General features: G+C 46.3%; 1 protein-coding gene across 1 annotated transcript in view; it reads left to right on the forward strand.

Annotated features, from left to right (window-relative positions):
- The first annotated feature begins 6,174 nt into the window (after window positions 1–6,174).
- LOC137562923 (all-trans-retinol 13,14-reductase-like) overlaps window positions 6,175–14,565 on the forward strand; it is a 53,468-nt gene continuing 45,077 nt past the window's right edge. The window contains exons 1-3 of the mRNA XM_068274739.1: window positions 6,175–6,252; window positions 6,726–6,967; window positions 12,297–12,498. Of these exons, the coding sequence (XP_068130840.1) occupies window positions 6,192–6,252; window positions 6,726–6,967; window positions 12,297–12,498 (505 nt within the window). The 5' untranslated portion in view covers window positions 6,175–6,191. The remainder of the gene's footprint in view (window positions 6,253–6,725; window positions 6,968–12,296; window positions 12,499–14,565) is intronic.

Raw genomic sequence — 14,565 nt, forward strand, 5'->3', positions numbered from 1 at the left:
CATGTAGCGCGGTTGCGGTTATCGCTAACCGCAACTGCGGCAGTGAGAACACTGCCACTCGCTACATTGTGTAGCGGTTCTCCAAAAAACGCCAGGCATGTTTAGAAAACCTCTCCAAACATGCCTAGAATCGCTCTGAAATCTGCTTCAAAACCCTCTAGCATTTTGCAGATCTGCTAGAGGTTTTTGGTGTGCACTGGGCCTTACAGATATTTAAACAATTTGTACACAGTTTTAATTATTTCAGAGAGGATTCAGAGTTCATCAAGTTTATGGTGGACGGGAAAAATCTGTTTTTCAGTCTGTTTGGCCTAGTGCATACCAGAGTGGTTCTGCTGCGGTTTGCGATCCGCTTGCGGGTGCGGATCCGCTAGGGTAATGTATTTCAATGGGCTGGTGCACACCAGAGCGGGAGGCGTTTTGCAGAAACGCATACTCCCGGGCTGCTGCAGATTTTGGATTGTGGATGCGTTTCTGCCTCAATGTTAAGTAAAGGAAAAACGCAAACCGCTCTGAAAAACGGCACTTCAGAGCGGTTTGCCAGGCGTTTTTTGTTACAGTAGCTGTTCAGTAACAGCTTTACTGTAACAATACATGAAATCTACTACACCAAAAATGCTTCACAAAACCGCAAAATGCTAGGTGAAACGCTACAGAAAAATAAGAAAAAGCGTTTCAAAATCTGCTAGCATTTTGCGGATCTGCTAGCGGTTTTTGGTGTGCACCAGGCCTAAGTTTGTATGCGGATTGATCTAAAATGTTTACCTGATGGAAGGAGCTCAAACAAGGCTGACAAACTGAAGATTTTTCACAGTGGGCCCTTAGGCCTGGTGCACACCAAAAACCGCTAGCAGATCCGCAAAATGCTAGCAGATTTTGAAACGCTTTTTCTTCTTTTTCTGCAGCGTTTCAGCTAGCATTTTGCGGTTTTGTGAAGCATTTTTGGTGTAGTAGATTTCATGTATTGTTACAGTAAAGCTGTTACTGAACAGCTACTGTAACAAAAAACGCCTGGCAAACCGCTCTGAAGTGCCGTTTTTCAGAGCGGTTTGCGTTTTTCCTTTACTTAACATTGAGGCAGAAACGCATCCGCAATCCAAAATCTGCAGCAGCCCGGGAGTATGCGTTTCTGCAAAATGCCTCCCGCTCTGGTGTGCACCAGCCCATTGAAATACATTACCCTAGCGGATCCACACCCGCAAGCGGATCTTAAACCGCAGCAGAACCGCTCTGGTGTGCACTAGGCCGTAGTGTGAAAGGGCCCTTAAGCGTTGTTTAACACTACTTGCAATGTGCTGTGGTTTCCGTCTCTGAACAGTCGTGAATCGCAAAACACAGGGACATATGTAACTAGTTTGATCCGATTGGAATTAAGTTTTACCTGATTGCAAATGTTATCTCTACTGCTTTTTTTATGGCTTGTGCTCCTAGAATCCAGAGAAGATCACAAATGCAATCACAGACAAAACTCAGAGAATTGCAATGTAAAAATCACAATGATATCCTACTGGGCCTGATTCACAAAGCGGTGCTAACAGTTAGCACGCTGGTGAAAAGCCCTTTATCATGCCTAAACTCAGTTTTTAGGCATGATAAGTTTAGGTGTGATAAGTTTAAGCGTCAACTGGGTTAGCACCGCAGTGCACAGCTGATCAAAAGTTTTGTGCTAGCAAAGTCTGGTGCACTTCGCATAAAGTTTAACCACTTAACGTCCGCCCACTGCACAGGGGCGACCGGAAAGTTGATCCCGCAAGGACCAGCTCATGCCCAGAGGCGGCGGTCCTTGTAGGGGCATGGGCGGAGTGATCGCGTCATCCGTGACGCGATCCTCCGGGGACTGGCTCCGCCCCCCTCGCGCTGTAACCCGCCGGCCGTTCGGAAGCGCCGGCGGGTTACTAGCACCCGGATTGTCGCATACAAAGTGTATAATACAGGCTGCCTCCTGCCCTGGTGGTCCCAGTGTCCGAGGGACCACCAGGGCTGGCTGCAGCCACCCTAGTCTGCACCCAAGCACACTGATTTCTCCTCCCCACCCCCCCAGACCACTGTTTGCACCCAATCACCCCCCTAATCACCCATCAATCACTCCCTGTCACTATCTGTCAACGCTATTTTTTTTTTTTAATTCCCTAAACTGCCCCTGCTCCCTCCTGATCACCCCCCCCCCTCAGATTCTCCCCCCCCCCCTGTGTACTGTATGCATCTATCCCCCTGATCACCTGTCAATCACCGCCTGTCACTGTTACCCATCAGATCAGACCCTAATCTGCCCCTTGCGGGCACCCAATCACCCGCCTACACGCTCAGATTGCCATCAGACCCCCCCTTATCAATTCGCCAGTGCAATATTTACATCTGTTCTTCCCTGTAATAACCCACTGATCACCTGTCACTGCCACCCATCAATCACCCCCTGTCACTGCCACCCATCAATCAGCCCCTAACCTGCCCCTTGCGGGCAATCTGATCACCCACCCACACCAATAGATCGCCTGCAGATCCGACGTCCGATCACTTCCCAAGTGCAGTGTTTACATCTGTTCTCTACCCTAAACACCCACTAATTACCCATCAATCACCCCCTGTCACTGCTACCTATCAGATTAGACCCCTATCAGCCCCTAGGGCACTCAATCACCCACCCACACCCTCTGAACGCCCTCAGACCCCAGCCCTGATCACCTCGCCAGTGCATTGCTTGCATCTATTCCCCCCTCTAATCACACCTTGAGACACCCATCAATCACCTCCTGTCACCCCCTAGCACACCTACCCATCAGATCAGGCCCTAATTTGCCCCGTGTGGGCTCCTGATCACTCGGCCAAACCCTCAGATCCCCCTCAGACCCCCTTCCGATCACCTCCCCAGTGCATTGATTGCATCTATTTTCCCCTCTAACCACCCCCTGAGACACCCATCAATCACCTCCTGTCACCCCCTAGCACTCCTATCCATCAGATCAGGCCCAATACAACCTGTCATCTAAAAGGCCATCCTGCTTATGACCGGTTCCACAAAATTTGCCCCCTCATAGACCACCTGTCATCAAAATTTGCAGATGCTTATACCCCTGAACAGTCATTTTGAGACATTCGGTTTCCAGACTACTCACAGTTTTGGACCCGTAAAATGCCAGGGCGGTATAGGAACCCCACAAGTGACCCCATTTTAGAAAAAAAGACACCCCAAGGTATTCTGTTAGGTGTATGACGAGTTCATAGAAGATTTTATTTTTCGTCAAAAGTTAGCGGAAATTGATTTTTTTATTGTTTTTTTTTTTTTTTCACAAAGTGTCATTTTTCACTAACTTGTGACAAAAAAATAAAATCTTCTATGAACTCCCCATACACCTAACGGAATACCTTGGGGTGTCTTCTTTCTAAAATGGGGTCACTTGTGGGGTTCCTATACTGCCCTGGCATTTTAGGGGCCCTAAACCGTGAAGAGTAGTCTAGAAAACAAATGCCTCAAAATGACCTGTGAATAGGACGTTGGTCCCCTTAGCGCACCTAGGCTGCAAAAAAGTGTCACACATGTGGTACCGCCGTACTCAGGAGAAGTAGTTTAATGTGTTTTGGGGTGTATTTTTACACATACCCATGCTGGGTGGGAGAAATATCTCTGTAAATGGACAATTGTGTGTGTAAAAAAAAAAATAAGTAAATAAATAAAAAAAAAAAAATCAATCAATTGTCATTTACAGAGATATTTCTCCCACCCAGCATGGGTATGTGTAAAAATACACCCCAAAACACATTTATACTACTTCTCCTGTGTACGGCAATACCACATGTGTGGCACTTTTTTGCAGCCTAACTGCGCTAAGGGGCCCAAAGTCCAATGAGCACCTTTAGGCTTTACAGGGGTGCTTACAATTTAGCACCCCCCAAAATGTCAGGACAGTAAACACACCCCACAAATGACCCCATTTTGGAAAGTAGACACTTCAAGGTATTCAGAGAGGGGCATGGTGAGTCCGTGGCAGATTTCATTTTTTTTTTTTTTTTTTTTTTGTCGCAAGTTAGAAGAAATGGAAACTTTTTTTTTTTTTTTTTGTCACAGTGTCATTTTCCGCTTACTTGTGACAAAAAATAATATCTTCTATGAACTCACTATGCCTCTCAGTGAATACTTTGGGATGTCTTCTTTCCAAAATGGGGGTGTTTATACTATCCTGGAATTTTAGCCCCTCATGAAACATGTCAGGTGGTCAGAAAAGTCAGAGATGCTGGAAAATGGGAAAATTCACCTTTTGCACCATAGTTTGTAAACGCTATAACTTTTACCCAAACCAATAAATATAGGCTGAATGGGTTTTTTTAAATTAAAAAACATGTTTGTCCACATTTTTCGTGCTGCATGTATACAGAAATTTTACTTCATTTGAAAAATGCCAGCACAGAAAGTTAAAAAAATAATTTTTTTTACAAAATTCATGTCTTTTTTGATGAATATAATAAAAAGTAAAAATCGCAGCAGCAATCAAATAGCACCAAAAGAAAGCTTTATTAGTGACAAGAAAAGGAGCCAAAACACATTTAGGTGGTAGGTTGTATGAGCGAGCAATAAACCGTGAAAGCTGCAGTGGTCTGAATGGGAAAAAAAGTGCCTGGTCCTTAAAGAAAACCTGTACTGAAAATAAAAGTCAAAATAAGCATACACAAGTCATACTTACCTTCCATGTAGTCTACTCCTCAGTGTCTTTCTCCTGTCCCGCGTCCTATTTGTTCACTATGATCAAGGGAATTTTCCGTCCTCCATTTTGAAAATAGCCATTACCCATAACAGCTTTCTGGTCAGCACACAGTTAAACTGTAACATCGCCCACTTGAGCCATAGGGAAACATGGACATTACCTGGTACATCCGTTTTCCTCTCAGCTATAACTGACAGCAACTGATATTTTACTGACAGCAACTGATATATTTCAGATCTGACAAAATATTGTCAGAACTGGATGGGATTATTGTCAGAAGAAAATGGTGAGCTTCTGAGAGGAACTGATGGCAAGGTAACTATGTAATGTTCATTTGAAGTTACCTCATGTGTTTATTTTAAATATTTTTACTCAGTACAGGTTCTCTTTAAGGGGGGGGGGGGGGGGGGTAAAGCCCACGGTCCTCAAGTGGTTAATGGCGCTGCTTTGCGTGCAGGACTTTGCGTGCGATCTAAACTTATCACGCCTAAACTTATCACGCCTAAACTTATCACGCCTAAACTTATCACGCCTAAACTAGCTTTTCACCAGCGTGGTGCAATGGTTATCATGCCTAAAGTCTCTAACTGGGTTAGCACCGCTTTGTGAATCGAGCCCACTGTGTTCTGTGGTGAATTTACTGAAGGCAACATCAAAGTCCCATGAAGCGAAAACGGCACATTCTGCATCTCTGGCCATAGAGGTGGGAGGATTCTGTGCTGTATTATTATGTATCAAGTGTAGCAATTAGTGTGCCAAAGGTATCCAGTGCAAAGGTAACATGACTCAGCACTATCCCAGCAGTACTGCTACTGTAACAGCTTGTCATCCCTCACAAATAACTCACAGCAACAAAGGTTACAATATATTTAGCTATGCATAGCGTGACAGATGAGGTCAAGTACAGCACAGTTTCCTATATCTCCTACAGGCGGGGATTGCCTGATGCCGGATAGGTGTGCTTGGCACCAGGGAACTGTTATTGGACACCAGGGAACTGTATAGAGGAGGGTCACTAGACAACAGGGAACTGTATGGGGGTGAAGGGGGGCCACTAGACACCAGGGAACTGTATGGGGGAGAAAGGGGGCCACTAGACACCAGGGAACTGTATGGGGGAGAAAGGGGGTCACTAGACACTAGGGAACTGTATGGGGGAGGAGGCATTAGACACCTGGGAACTGTATAGAGGAGGGCCACTAGACACCAGGGAACTTTATATGGGAGGAAGGTGGCCACTAGACATTGAGGTTGGCCGCAATTTGGTCCCAGTGTTCAATTTTAACAGAAATTGTATTTGAGTTTGACACCCCTGCTCTAGACAGAAGGGAGTTGAGCTACGTACACATGCTGGGCGTTAATTACCACTTTAGGCAAGAATCTAGTGTGTGTGCATGCAAAAGACCAATGGGAATGCTGCTGCAATAGGGAAACTCTCATTGGTTCATGGTGGACCTGGGTTGCTAGGTAACAGTCACTTTGAGTTTGTTTACAATGCAGCAGAAGCCCCGATACTACTTCTGGTCTCCGATCAGTTTTGGGACCACAGTGGCCGGTAAGGCAGACTGGTGGCAACGCAATCACAGCGGATAGAAACTGCACTGTGTATGCATCTGCTGATTTTGCGTCGCAATGTGAATCAGCCCCAGGTAACTGGTGTTGATTGTAGGATTATTGTTTTCAATTAATAAATATAAAATCTTCATATAGGTGGCCACTAATGATATAATTTTCTGAATGATTGCTTATGAACGATTCTTCGAATGAACGATCGGAAATTATTGCTTGGGACTACTAATGGGCAACAATTTCCTAACCAATCAGATTAACAGGATTGATCCAAAAATCAGATCGATTTAATTATTCTGATTGGTTAGGAGATTTTTTTTTTTTTTTTTTATTTTTTTTTTTTCATTAATGTTCACAATTAATCATTTCCGATCATTGGTAAACGATCGTGAAGCAAATTTGGTGGCCGCCTTATTACATATGCATGAGCCGTAGTTTTGACATTGTCTTCTCCCTCAGGAATCCATTACATCGGTCAGCTGAACGATCGCTCCCCATCCCGGATCATGATAGATCAGCTGACGGACGGGCAGCTGCAGTGGTCACTCATGGATGACCCCTATGATGTGTTAGTGATTGGGAAAACCTCAAACGGCCGCCGCTATAATATGCGTGTTGGCACACAGGAATACACCGATGAGCTGAAGAAGGCGTTCCCCGGAGAGGAAAGAGCCATTGAAGGTTTCATGAAGCTGGTTACGGTGAGTATGTGAAGAATCTCGTGTGACTGGAAACATGCTCTGACCTCATATATGTCACTAATGCTTTGTGACTCAGCATTCTCATTGTTGTAAGGGCTCCCAAACACCCTCTCATGTCATTGACTTGTACTAAAGAGGAACTGTAAGGTTTGAACTTCATTCCAATCAGTGGGTGATACCCCCTTTCTCATGAGAAATCTTTACCTTTTCTCGAATAGACCATCGGGGGGGGGGGGGGGTAGTATGGTTGATATTGTGGTGAAACCCCTCCCACAGTGTGATGTCATGACTTAGGTCCTGACAGTTTTCTCACGTTTACCTCAGGCAGCAAAAAGTCTAGAATTGGCCCTGTGCACAAGTGTGCCTAAGGCTGGGGATCCCATCCAAGTTTTATCATGGCGCCTCATGGGTTTTAGTAAGCCACATGCTTTAGTACCGTGGTTATGGCAAACAAGATGTGACTGGAGTTTGATCATATCCCTTAACCTCCTTGCCGGTTATCCCGAGCTCAGCTCGGGATAACCTGCGCAGGAGGATTTCTCAGGCCCCGCTGGGCCGATTTTTCACAATTTTTTTTTTCTTTTATTGCACGCAGCTAGCACTTTGCTAGCTGAGTGCATATCCTGATCGCCGCCGATTCGCCGCTACCCGCCGCGCCGCCCCCCCCCCCTCCAGACCCCTTGAGCAGCCTGGCCAATCAGTGCCAGGCAGCGCTGAGGGGTGGATCGGGATTCCCTCTGACGTCCATGACGTCGGTGACGTCATCCTGCCCCGTCGCCATGTGCTTGCAAAGATCGCCGGTGGCGATCAAAGGAGGTAGGGGGATGCCGATTGTCAGCGGCTATCATGTAGCTAGCGCTAGGCTAGCTACATGAATTTAAAAAAAGTGCTGCGCCGCCCCCTTGCCGACATAATTGGATTGGCAAAGGGGTTAAAGGTAATCCACAAAAGTCAAATATCTGATTTAATTGTATGTTGAAGTTTTAGAAATACCGTACTCTGTCCTGTAGTAGTGTTGTTGTGTTCCTGAATCAGCCATCTCTGTGTTATTTTGGGCATTTGGGTACACACATATGATGAATGTCATGGCAGTTCAGGCCAAGTTCCATATAGATATGCCGCCAGTCTACAGGCTAGTGATGCATTCTGTTGCAATGGAGGAGGAAAGGGGGTTGAAGGAGTGGAGTAAAATGGATTGGGTGAGGACCGGGAAAGAACAATGCCCTCAATGCCAGGGGGCCCTGTACATATCCTAGATTCTTGTCCAAGGTGGCCCCTAACTGTTGTACGTGTGTATGCAGCTTGTGTCTTCTCTGACTCATGTCAATGGACTGTAGTGGGCATGGCTTCCTCTGCTTAGAGCGAGCCTTGACTGTTCAAGGTACAGCAGCTGCACTGAGGATAATGATGTCAGTGACTGATATCTTTTGAGAGCAGTCATGCCCTGATGAAATGTAAATTACCAAATTTAATGGATCAGCGGTCTTCTACAGCCGGAAATTCCGCTATTGTTAAGGGAAAATGTTTTCCCTTTAACTCCACGCAAGTGTGCGTTGCATTACCCTGTTTTACCACAGGGTGATGCAATGGCGCCTAGTACACTTACTGTGTGCCGCGTTGTGCCGGAAGTTTCTGAATCGCCATTAAGCCAATGCAAAGTTTCCCTGCGATAGCAAATGTGATCAACAGACGCGATACATTGCCTGATGAGTGGGAAAAAAAGCTGCTGAAATATTTTTTTTTATTTTCCCAAATGGGAGAACACGAAGCAAAACGCATAGCACCGCATTTCTCTTTCTACAGGTGACTGTGATTGCTATGTTAATCAGGGTATCCTTGTGATCGTGAAAATGCATGCTCTTCCAAAATTGGTTCAAATAGCATGCAGTGTGGAAGGATCCTCAAGGCAAGGTAGCTGCTGGTTAATTAACCAATTTTGAGCCAATTATTTGGAAGCCATAGGTAACCTATACAGACAGTGAGATGCTAATAATTTAGAGTTGAAGCAAATATTAAGTGAGGGCCCATTTCCACTATTGCGAATCTGCATGCGTTTCCTGCATGCAGATTCGTACAGCCAATGCAAGTGGATGGGCCTGTTTCCACTTGTCAGTTTTCCTGAACGTTTTTCTGTGCAGGATTTTTCTGCACGGCAGAGCCCTCAGAATTCGCCTGCGTGTGGAATGCATGCGAATCGCCGCTAATGAATTTAATAGGGAAATCGCCTACGGCTTTGGTATGCAAATTTTCATGCAAATTCGCATGGAAATGCACACCGGCACTGCCATGGTTAAATTCGCATACAGCATCATTGATGCAAATTTTCATGCGAATTCGCACGAAAATTTGCATACACCCGCATGCAAATCCGCATGCAAATTTTTACCGCGGCGATTCGCACCGCACAAGTGGAAACGGGTCCTTAACCCTCCTGGCGGTTTATAAAAAATCCGCCAGGGGGCAGCAAAGTCTTTTTTTATTTTATTTTTTTATTTTTTCATGTAGCGAGACAAAGTCTCGCTACATGATAGCCGCTGCTCAGCGGCATCCCCCCAGCCCCTCCGATCGCCTCCAGCGATCGGAGATCAGGAGATCCCGTTCAAAGAACGGGATCTCCTGGAGGGCTTCCCCCGTCGCCATGGCGACGGGCGGCATGACGTCACCGACGTCGTGACGTCATTGGGAGACCCGATCTACCCCTCAGCGCTGCCTGGCACTGATTGGCCAGGCAGCACACCGGGTCTGGGGGGGGGGGGCTCACGGCGCGGGGAGCGCCGCGTAATCGGTGTGGAGCGGCGGCGATCAGAGGGCACACGCAGCTAGCAAAGTGCTAGCTGCGTGCTGCAAAAAAAAAATTATCAAAATCGGCCCAGCAGGGCCTGAGAAATCCCCCTGCGCGGCATAGGCCGTGCTCAGCACGGGCTTACCGCCAGGGAGGTTAATGTTATGCAAATATGTGCACCTTTTGTTTGAGGTGGGGGGGGGCAGGGAGAAATTTGCAGCGCATCTAATATGGCCGCCTCTACAATGACTACCAATGGAGGCGTGCAGAGCCCCCTAGAGGCTTGTTACACACCTTGGCCCATATGCAATTAACTTTTTCACCTGAGTTATCTCCTAGGAGATCAATTTCATTGTTTCATTAAACAAACTTTTCAGCATCTTACAATTGAAAAAGTAGCTAAACATTTTTGAAAAAGTACTATCAAATGTATTTTGAGTATTTTATGGCTTGCTGTTTGCTTAAAATGCATTCTATGACAAGTTGTGAAAATATCACCTAGGAGAAAACTCAGGGCCCGTTTCCACTGTTGCCGGCATCCCGACGCTTGTAAAAACGCATGCGGATGCGTTTCCGCATGCGTTTTTACCCGCGATTTCGTGTGCGATTTCGCATGGCAGGGTGCCATGCAAAATTAACCATGACTCTGCCAGGGCAAAATAACATTGAAAAAGAATCGCGGGTAAAAACGCATGTAAAAAACGCATGCATTTTTCCTATTAAATACATTAGCGGCGATTCGCATGGATTCCCGACGCAGGCGAATTCTGTGGGTCCCGTCGCCAAATCGCTCCCGCACGCCGCACATATGGAAACAGCCCCGGCCACTTCAATGTACCAAGCGAATTCGCATGTCGGCACCGCATGCGGATTCGCTATGGTGGAAACGAGCCCTTAGGAGAAAAAGGGAAGTGCATATGGCCCCTTGTATTTAAAACAGATGCAAACCATGCACTAAACCCTAAACTGCAGGCTAAGTGATCAGCTCAGCTGAGGGATATCTAACATGTGTATGGTGTTTTATTGACTTAGGCCTAGTGCACCCCGAGCGGTTTTTGGAGCGATCCGCCGGCCGCATCCGCCTGGAAAAACGCTTGGCTAATGTATTGCAATGGGATGGTGCACACCGGCGGTTTGAGGTTTTTGCCAAGCCGCAAACGCGCAGCAGGGGCAGATTTCGGAAGCGTTTCGTCCTCAATGTAAAGTATAGGAAAAAGGCAAACCGCTCTGAAAAAACGCTACTTCAGAGCGGTTTTCCAGGCGTTTTTGTTACAGAAGCTGTTCAGTAACAGCTTTTACTGTAACAATATGTGTAATCTGCTACACAAAAATGCACCCAAAACCGCTAGGTAAGTTTAGAAAACCTCTCTAAACATACCTAGAATCGCTCTGAAATCAGCTCCCAAAACCGCTAGCGTATTGCAGATCTGCTAGCGGTTTTGGTGTGCACTGGGCCTTACAGCCTTTTGTGGATATTTACCTTTGAAAGGTGGAAGCCTGTGGCTCCTACATAAACTTCCTCTGTCCTCCTTAACCAGGCTGATCCAGCGATAAGACCCCTAAGCACAACCGCACTACGCCTGCGCAGCAGCACAGACCTGCTCAGGCTTCAGCGGAAAAAGCCTAGCCCAAGCTGGTCTGTGCTACTGATCATGGGCCAGCTGTCAACAAGCGTTTTTTGGGGGTTACAGCGCTGGAACAGTCCTGTAGAGGATCCAGACGCTTCACCCTTCCAAGGTGAGTATACCAGAGAAGCACTTTTTTACCCAGAGAGGAACACTTAATATTGCTTGATGTATTCGGTGAAGTACAGTCTCATCAGAATGCATAATGATTATAGATATGAAATCCATGAAAATGTAGCAAAAACAGATGGTGGGGCACCGATACTCAAAAGCCCATTATTGTGGGTGGGTTGACATAGTGGTTTACAGCAGTGGGGTATAAAACCCAGGGCTGTGGAGTCGGTACAAAAATCATCAGACTTCTTAGTTTATGAAACCACCGACACTCCGACTCCACCTCCAGGTACCCAAAATTGCTCCGATTCCGACTCCAGGTACCCAAAATTGCTCCAACTCCACAGCCCTGGTAAAGCTTGACAGCATGTTTCGCAAAGATTAACCTACATATACATGTTTTTCCTCTGAAGAAGCAAGGTTAATCCTTGTGAAACAGCTGTCAGGCTTTTCACCCCCACTCCAGTAAACGACTATGTCAGCCCAGCCTCAATAAAGGACGTTTAAGTAGCGTTACCTCACCATCTCTCCTTTTGCTACATTTGACTATTACTACGTGGGAGCATGCTACAGGTAAGCCCAGTTGTCTGTTCCATCCCTGCTGCATACTGGTGCTGATATACAATGCGACAGTAGAGCGGTTGCCCAGAGTGACCTTCCCAATGCATTCTGTGAGATGACACCGCAATTCCAACTTGCCTTTCTGGGTAACTGATTCACACATTTGTGTCTCTGTCCATCAGCCCCTGTGTTCTCTCACAAGCTACAGCGCAGCATAGATAGGAATAATGAAGTCTTCTCATTGCAGAAAGTCGCAGGCAATATCCAGCACATGGCCGTCCTGAAGTTTTTGCCTCTGCCCATTGCCCGATTCCTGTGCAAGACTGGCCTGGTGAGCCTCTTCTCCCCATTCTTCCGCTACTCCTCTCGCAACGTCACTGAGGTCGTCAGCGAGTTCACCAAGAATAAGGAGCTGCAAGCTGTGCTCAGCTACATCTTCGGCACTTATGGTATGTAGGAAGCAAAATGTGAAACCTAAAGTTCTTATAATTATCGTCAAGGTGACTGTAGATCCACATTAGGGGTGAGCGCAGGGGTATAACTATAAATCACGGGGGCCCAAGGATTATAAAACAAGTGTAGACATCATAATCTTCACACCCATAAAAAGTGTAGCCAAAAAACCACCTGATCTGAAGGATGGGTCCCTTTTTTTTTTAAGAGGAGGGAAGAAGTAGTTGGGGCCCCCTTACGGCTCTGTGCCACTTGCAGTCACAAGGGCTGCTTCCCTGTAGTTATGCCCCTCTGCGTGGGCACAGATTCTCGGGATGCCTCCTTTACTCTTGATTCACAGGCAGTAAGTAGGAGGAATGGCCCACTTCTGATAGAATAACATTAGGTTGGATGTGAATGGGAAGAGGATAGAGAGCCTATGTGTGTCTCCTGTTTTGGGGAGGTTTTATTTTCATACCTGGGAACATCAGAACAGTTTGAGGTTTTTCTGTACGGTGTAAGGTGACAAAGGGCTCGATTCACAAAGCGGTGCTAACCCAGTAAAAACCGTTAGTTGTGATAACCATTGCACCACGCTGGTGAAAAGCCGATAAGTTTAGGCGTGATAAATTTAGATAGCGTGCAAAGCAGCGCCATTAAACTCTATGCGAAGTGCACCAGACTTTGCTAGCGCAAAACTTTTGATCAGCTGTGCACTGCGGTGCTAACCCAGTTGGTGCCTAAACTTATCACACCTGAGTTTAGGCGTGATAAGGGGCTTTTCACCAGAGTGGTAACTGTTAGCACCGCTTTGTGAATCAAGCCTAAAGTCTATAAGACTGAGGTGTAGACTGTAAGCCTTCGGACAGGGTCCTCCTCCTTATGTCTCCTACCTGTTCATGCACCTCCATTACCTACACCCATCCTATGAACTCCTGAGTGAACTCGACTTGCCTAATCTCCATGCTCCTATCCAGTGACTAAGCATTACCTTGTACTCATACTGTGCTGCATGATCTGGTTTTCTTGTATTCCTGTATTGTTTTGTTGCTGTATATCACCCCTAAATATTGTCTGTAACCTTAACTAATGTCCAGCGCTGCATAATATGTTGGCACTTTATAAATACAATAAATAAATACATAATAAAATAGTATTAAGTCATTCAGTTACAAATGCATAACCAATCCATATTATATGTCCCCTAAATGGCATAATTGGGCAGCGGGTCTCCTCAAAACTACACATAGAATTGCTGATAGATTAATTGGATCATTTTAAAATTGGCTTTGGACTGTGATAGGGACACTACTATATATAAATAGGGCTAAAGTAGGGATTAGAGTGTCAGCTCCTCTGAGGGACAGTTAAGGTGCCCATACACTGGCAGGTGGCCACCAGATTCAACCAACAGATAGATCCCTCTATCTGCCAGTGCAATGTACCCAGATTTCAGCATCTGTGGAGCTGGTTACTCTGCTAGGTGCCACCAAGTCTCCCCATCTATGTGCGCAGCACAGACTGGGATATGCTTCTTGTTGGAGGGCATGCTGGGATATGCTTCTTGTTGGAGGGCATGCTGGGATATGCTTCTTGTTGGAGGCCATGCTGGGATATGCTTCTTGTTGGAGGCCATGCTGGGATATGCTTCTTGTTGGAGGCCATGCTGGGATATGCTTCTTGTTGGAGGCCATGCTGGGATATGCTTCTTGTTGGAGGCCATGCTGGGATATGCTTCTTGTTGGAGGCCATGCTGGGATATGCTTCTTGTTGGAGGCCATGCTGGGATATGCTTCTTGTTGGAGGCCATGCTGGGATATGCTTCTTGTTGGAGGCCATGCTGGGATATGCTTCTTGTTGGAGGCCATGCTGGGATATGCTTCTTGTTGGAGGCCATGCTGGGATATGCTTCTTGTTGGAGGCCATGCTGGGATATGCTTCTTGATGGAGGCCATGCTGGGATATGCTTCTTGATGGATTGCATGGTGAGGACAGTGGTTCATTCTTTGGGATTATTTGCTGAACTCCAACTGCCATCTGCTGTTTTGTATGGTTTTACACATAGCTGGCCAGTTTGATAACAA

Source organism: Hyperolius riggenbachi, chromosome 3 (assembly GCF_040937935.1).
Source record: "Hyperolius riggenbachi isolate aHypRig1 chromosome 3, aHypRig1.pri, whole genome shotgun sequence".
Classification (NCBI taxonomy): Eukaryota; Metazoa; Chordata; class Amphibia; order Anura; family Hyperoliidae; genus Hyperolius; species Hyperolius riggenbachi.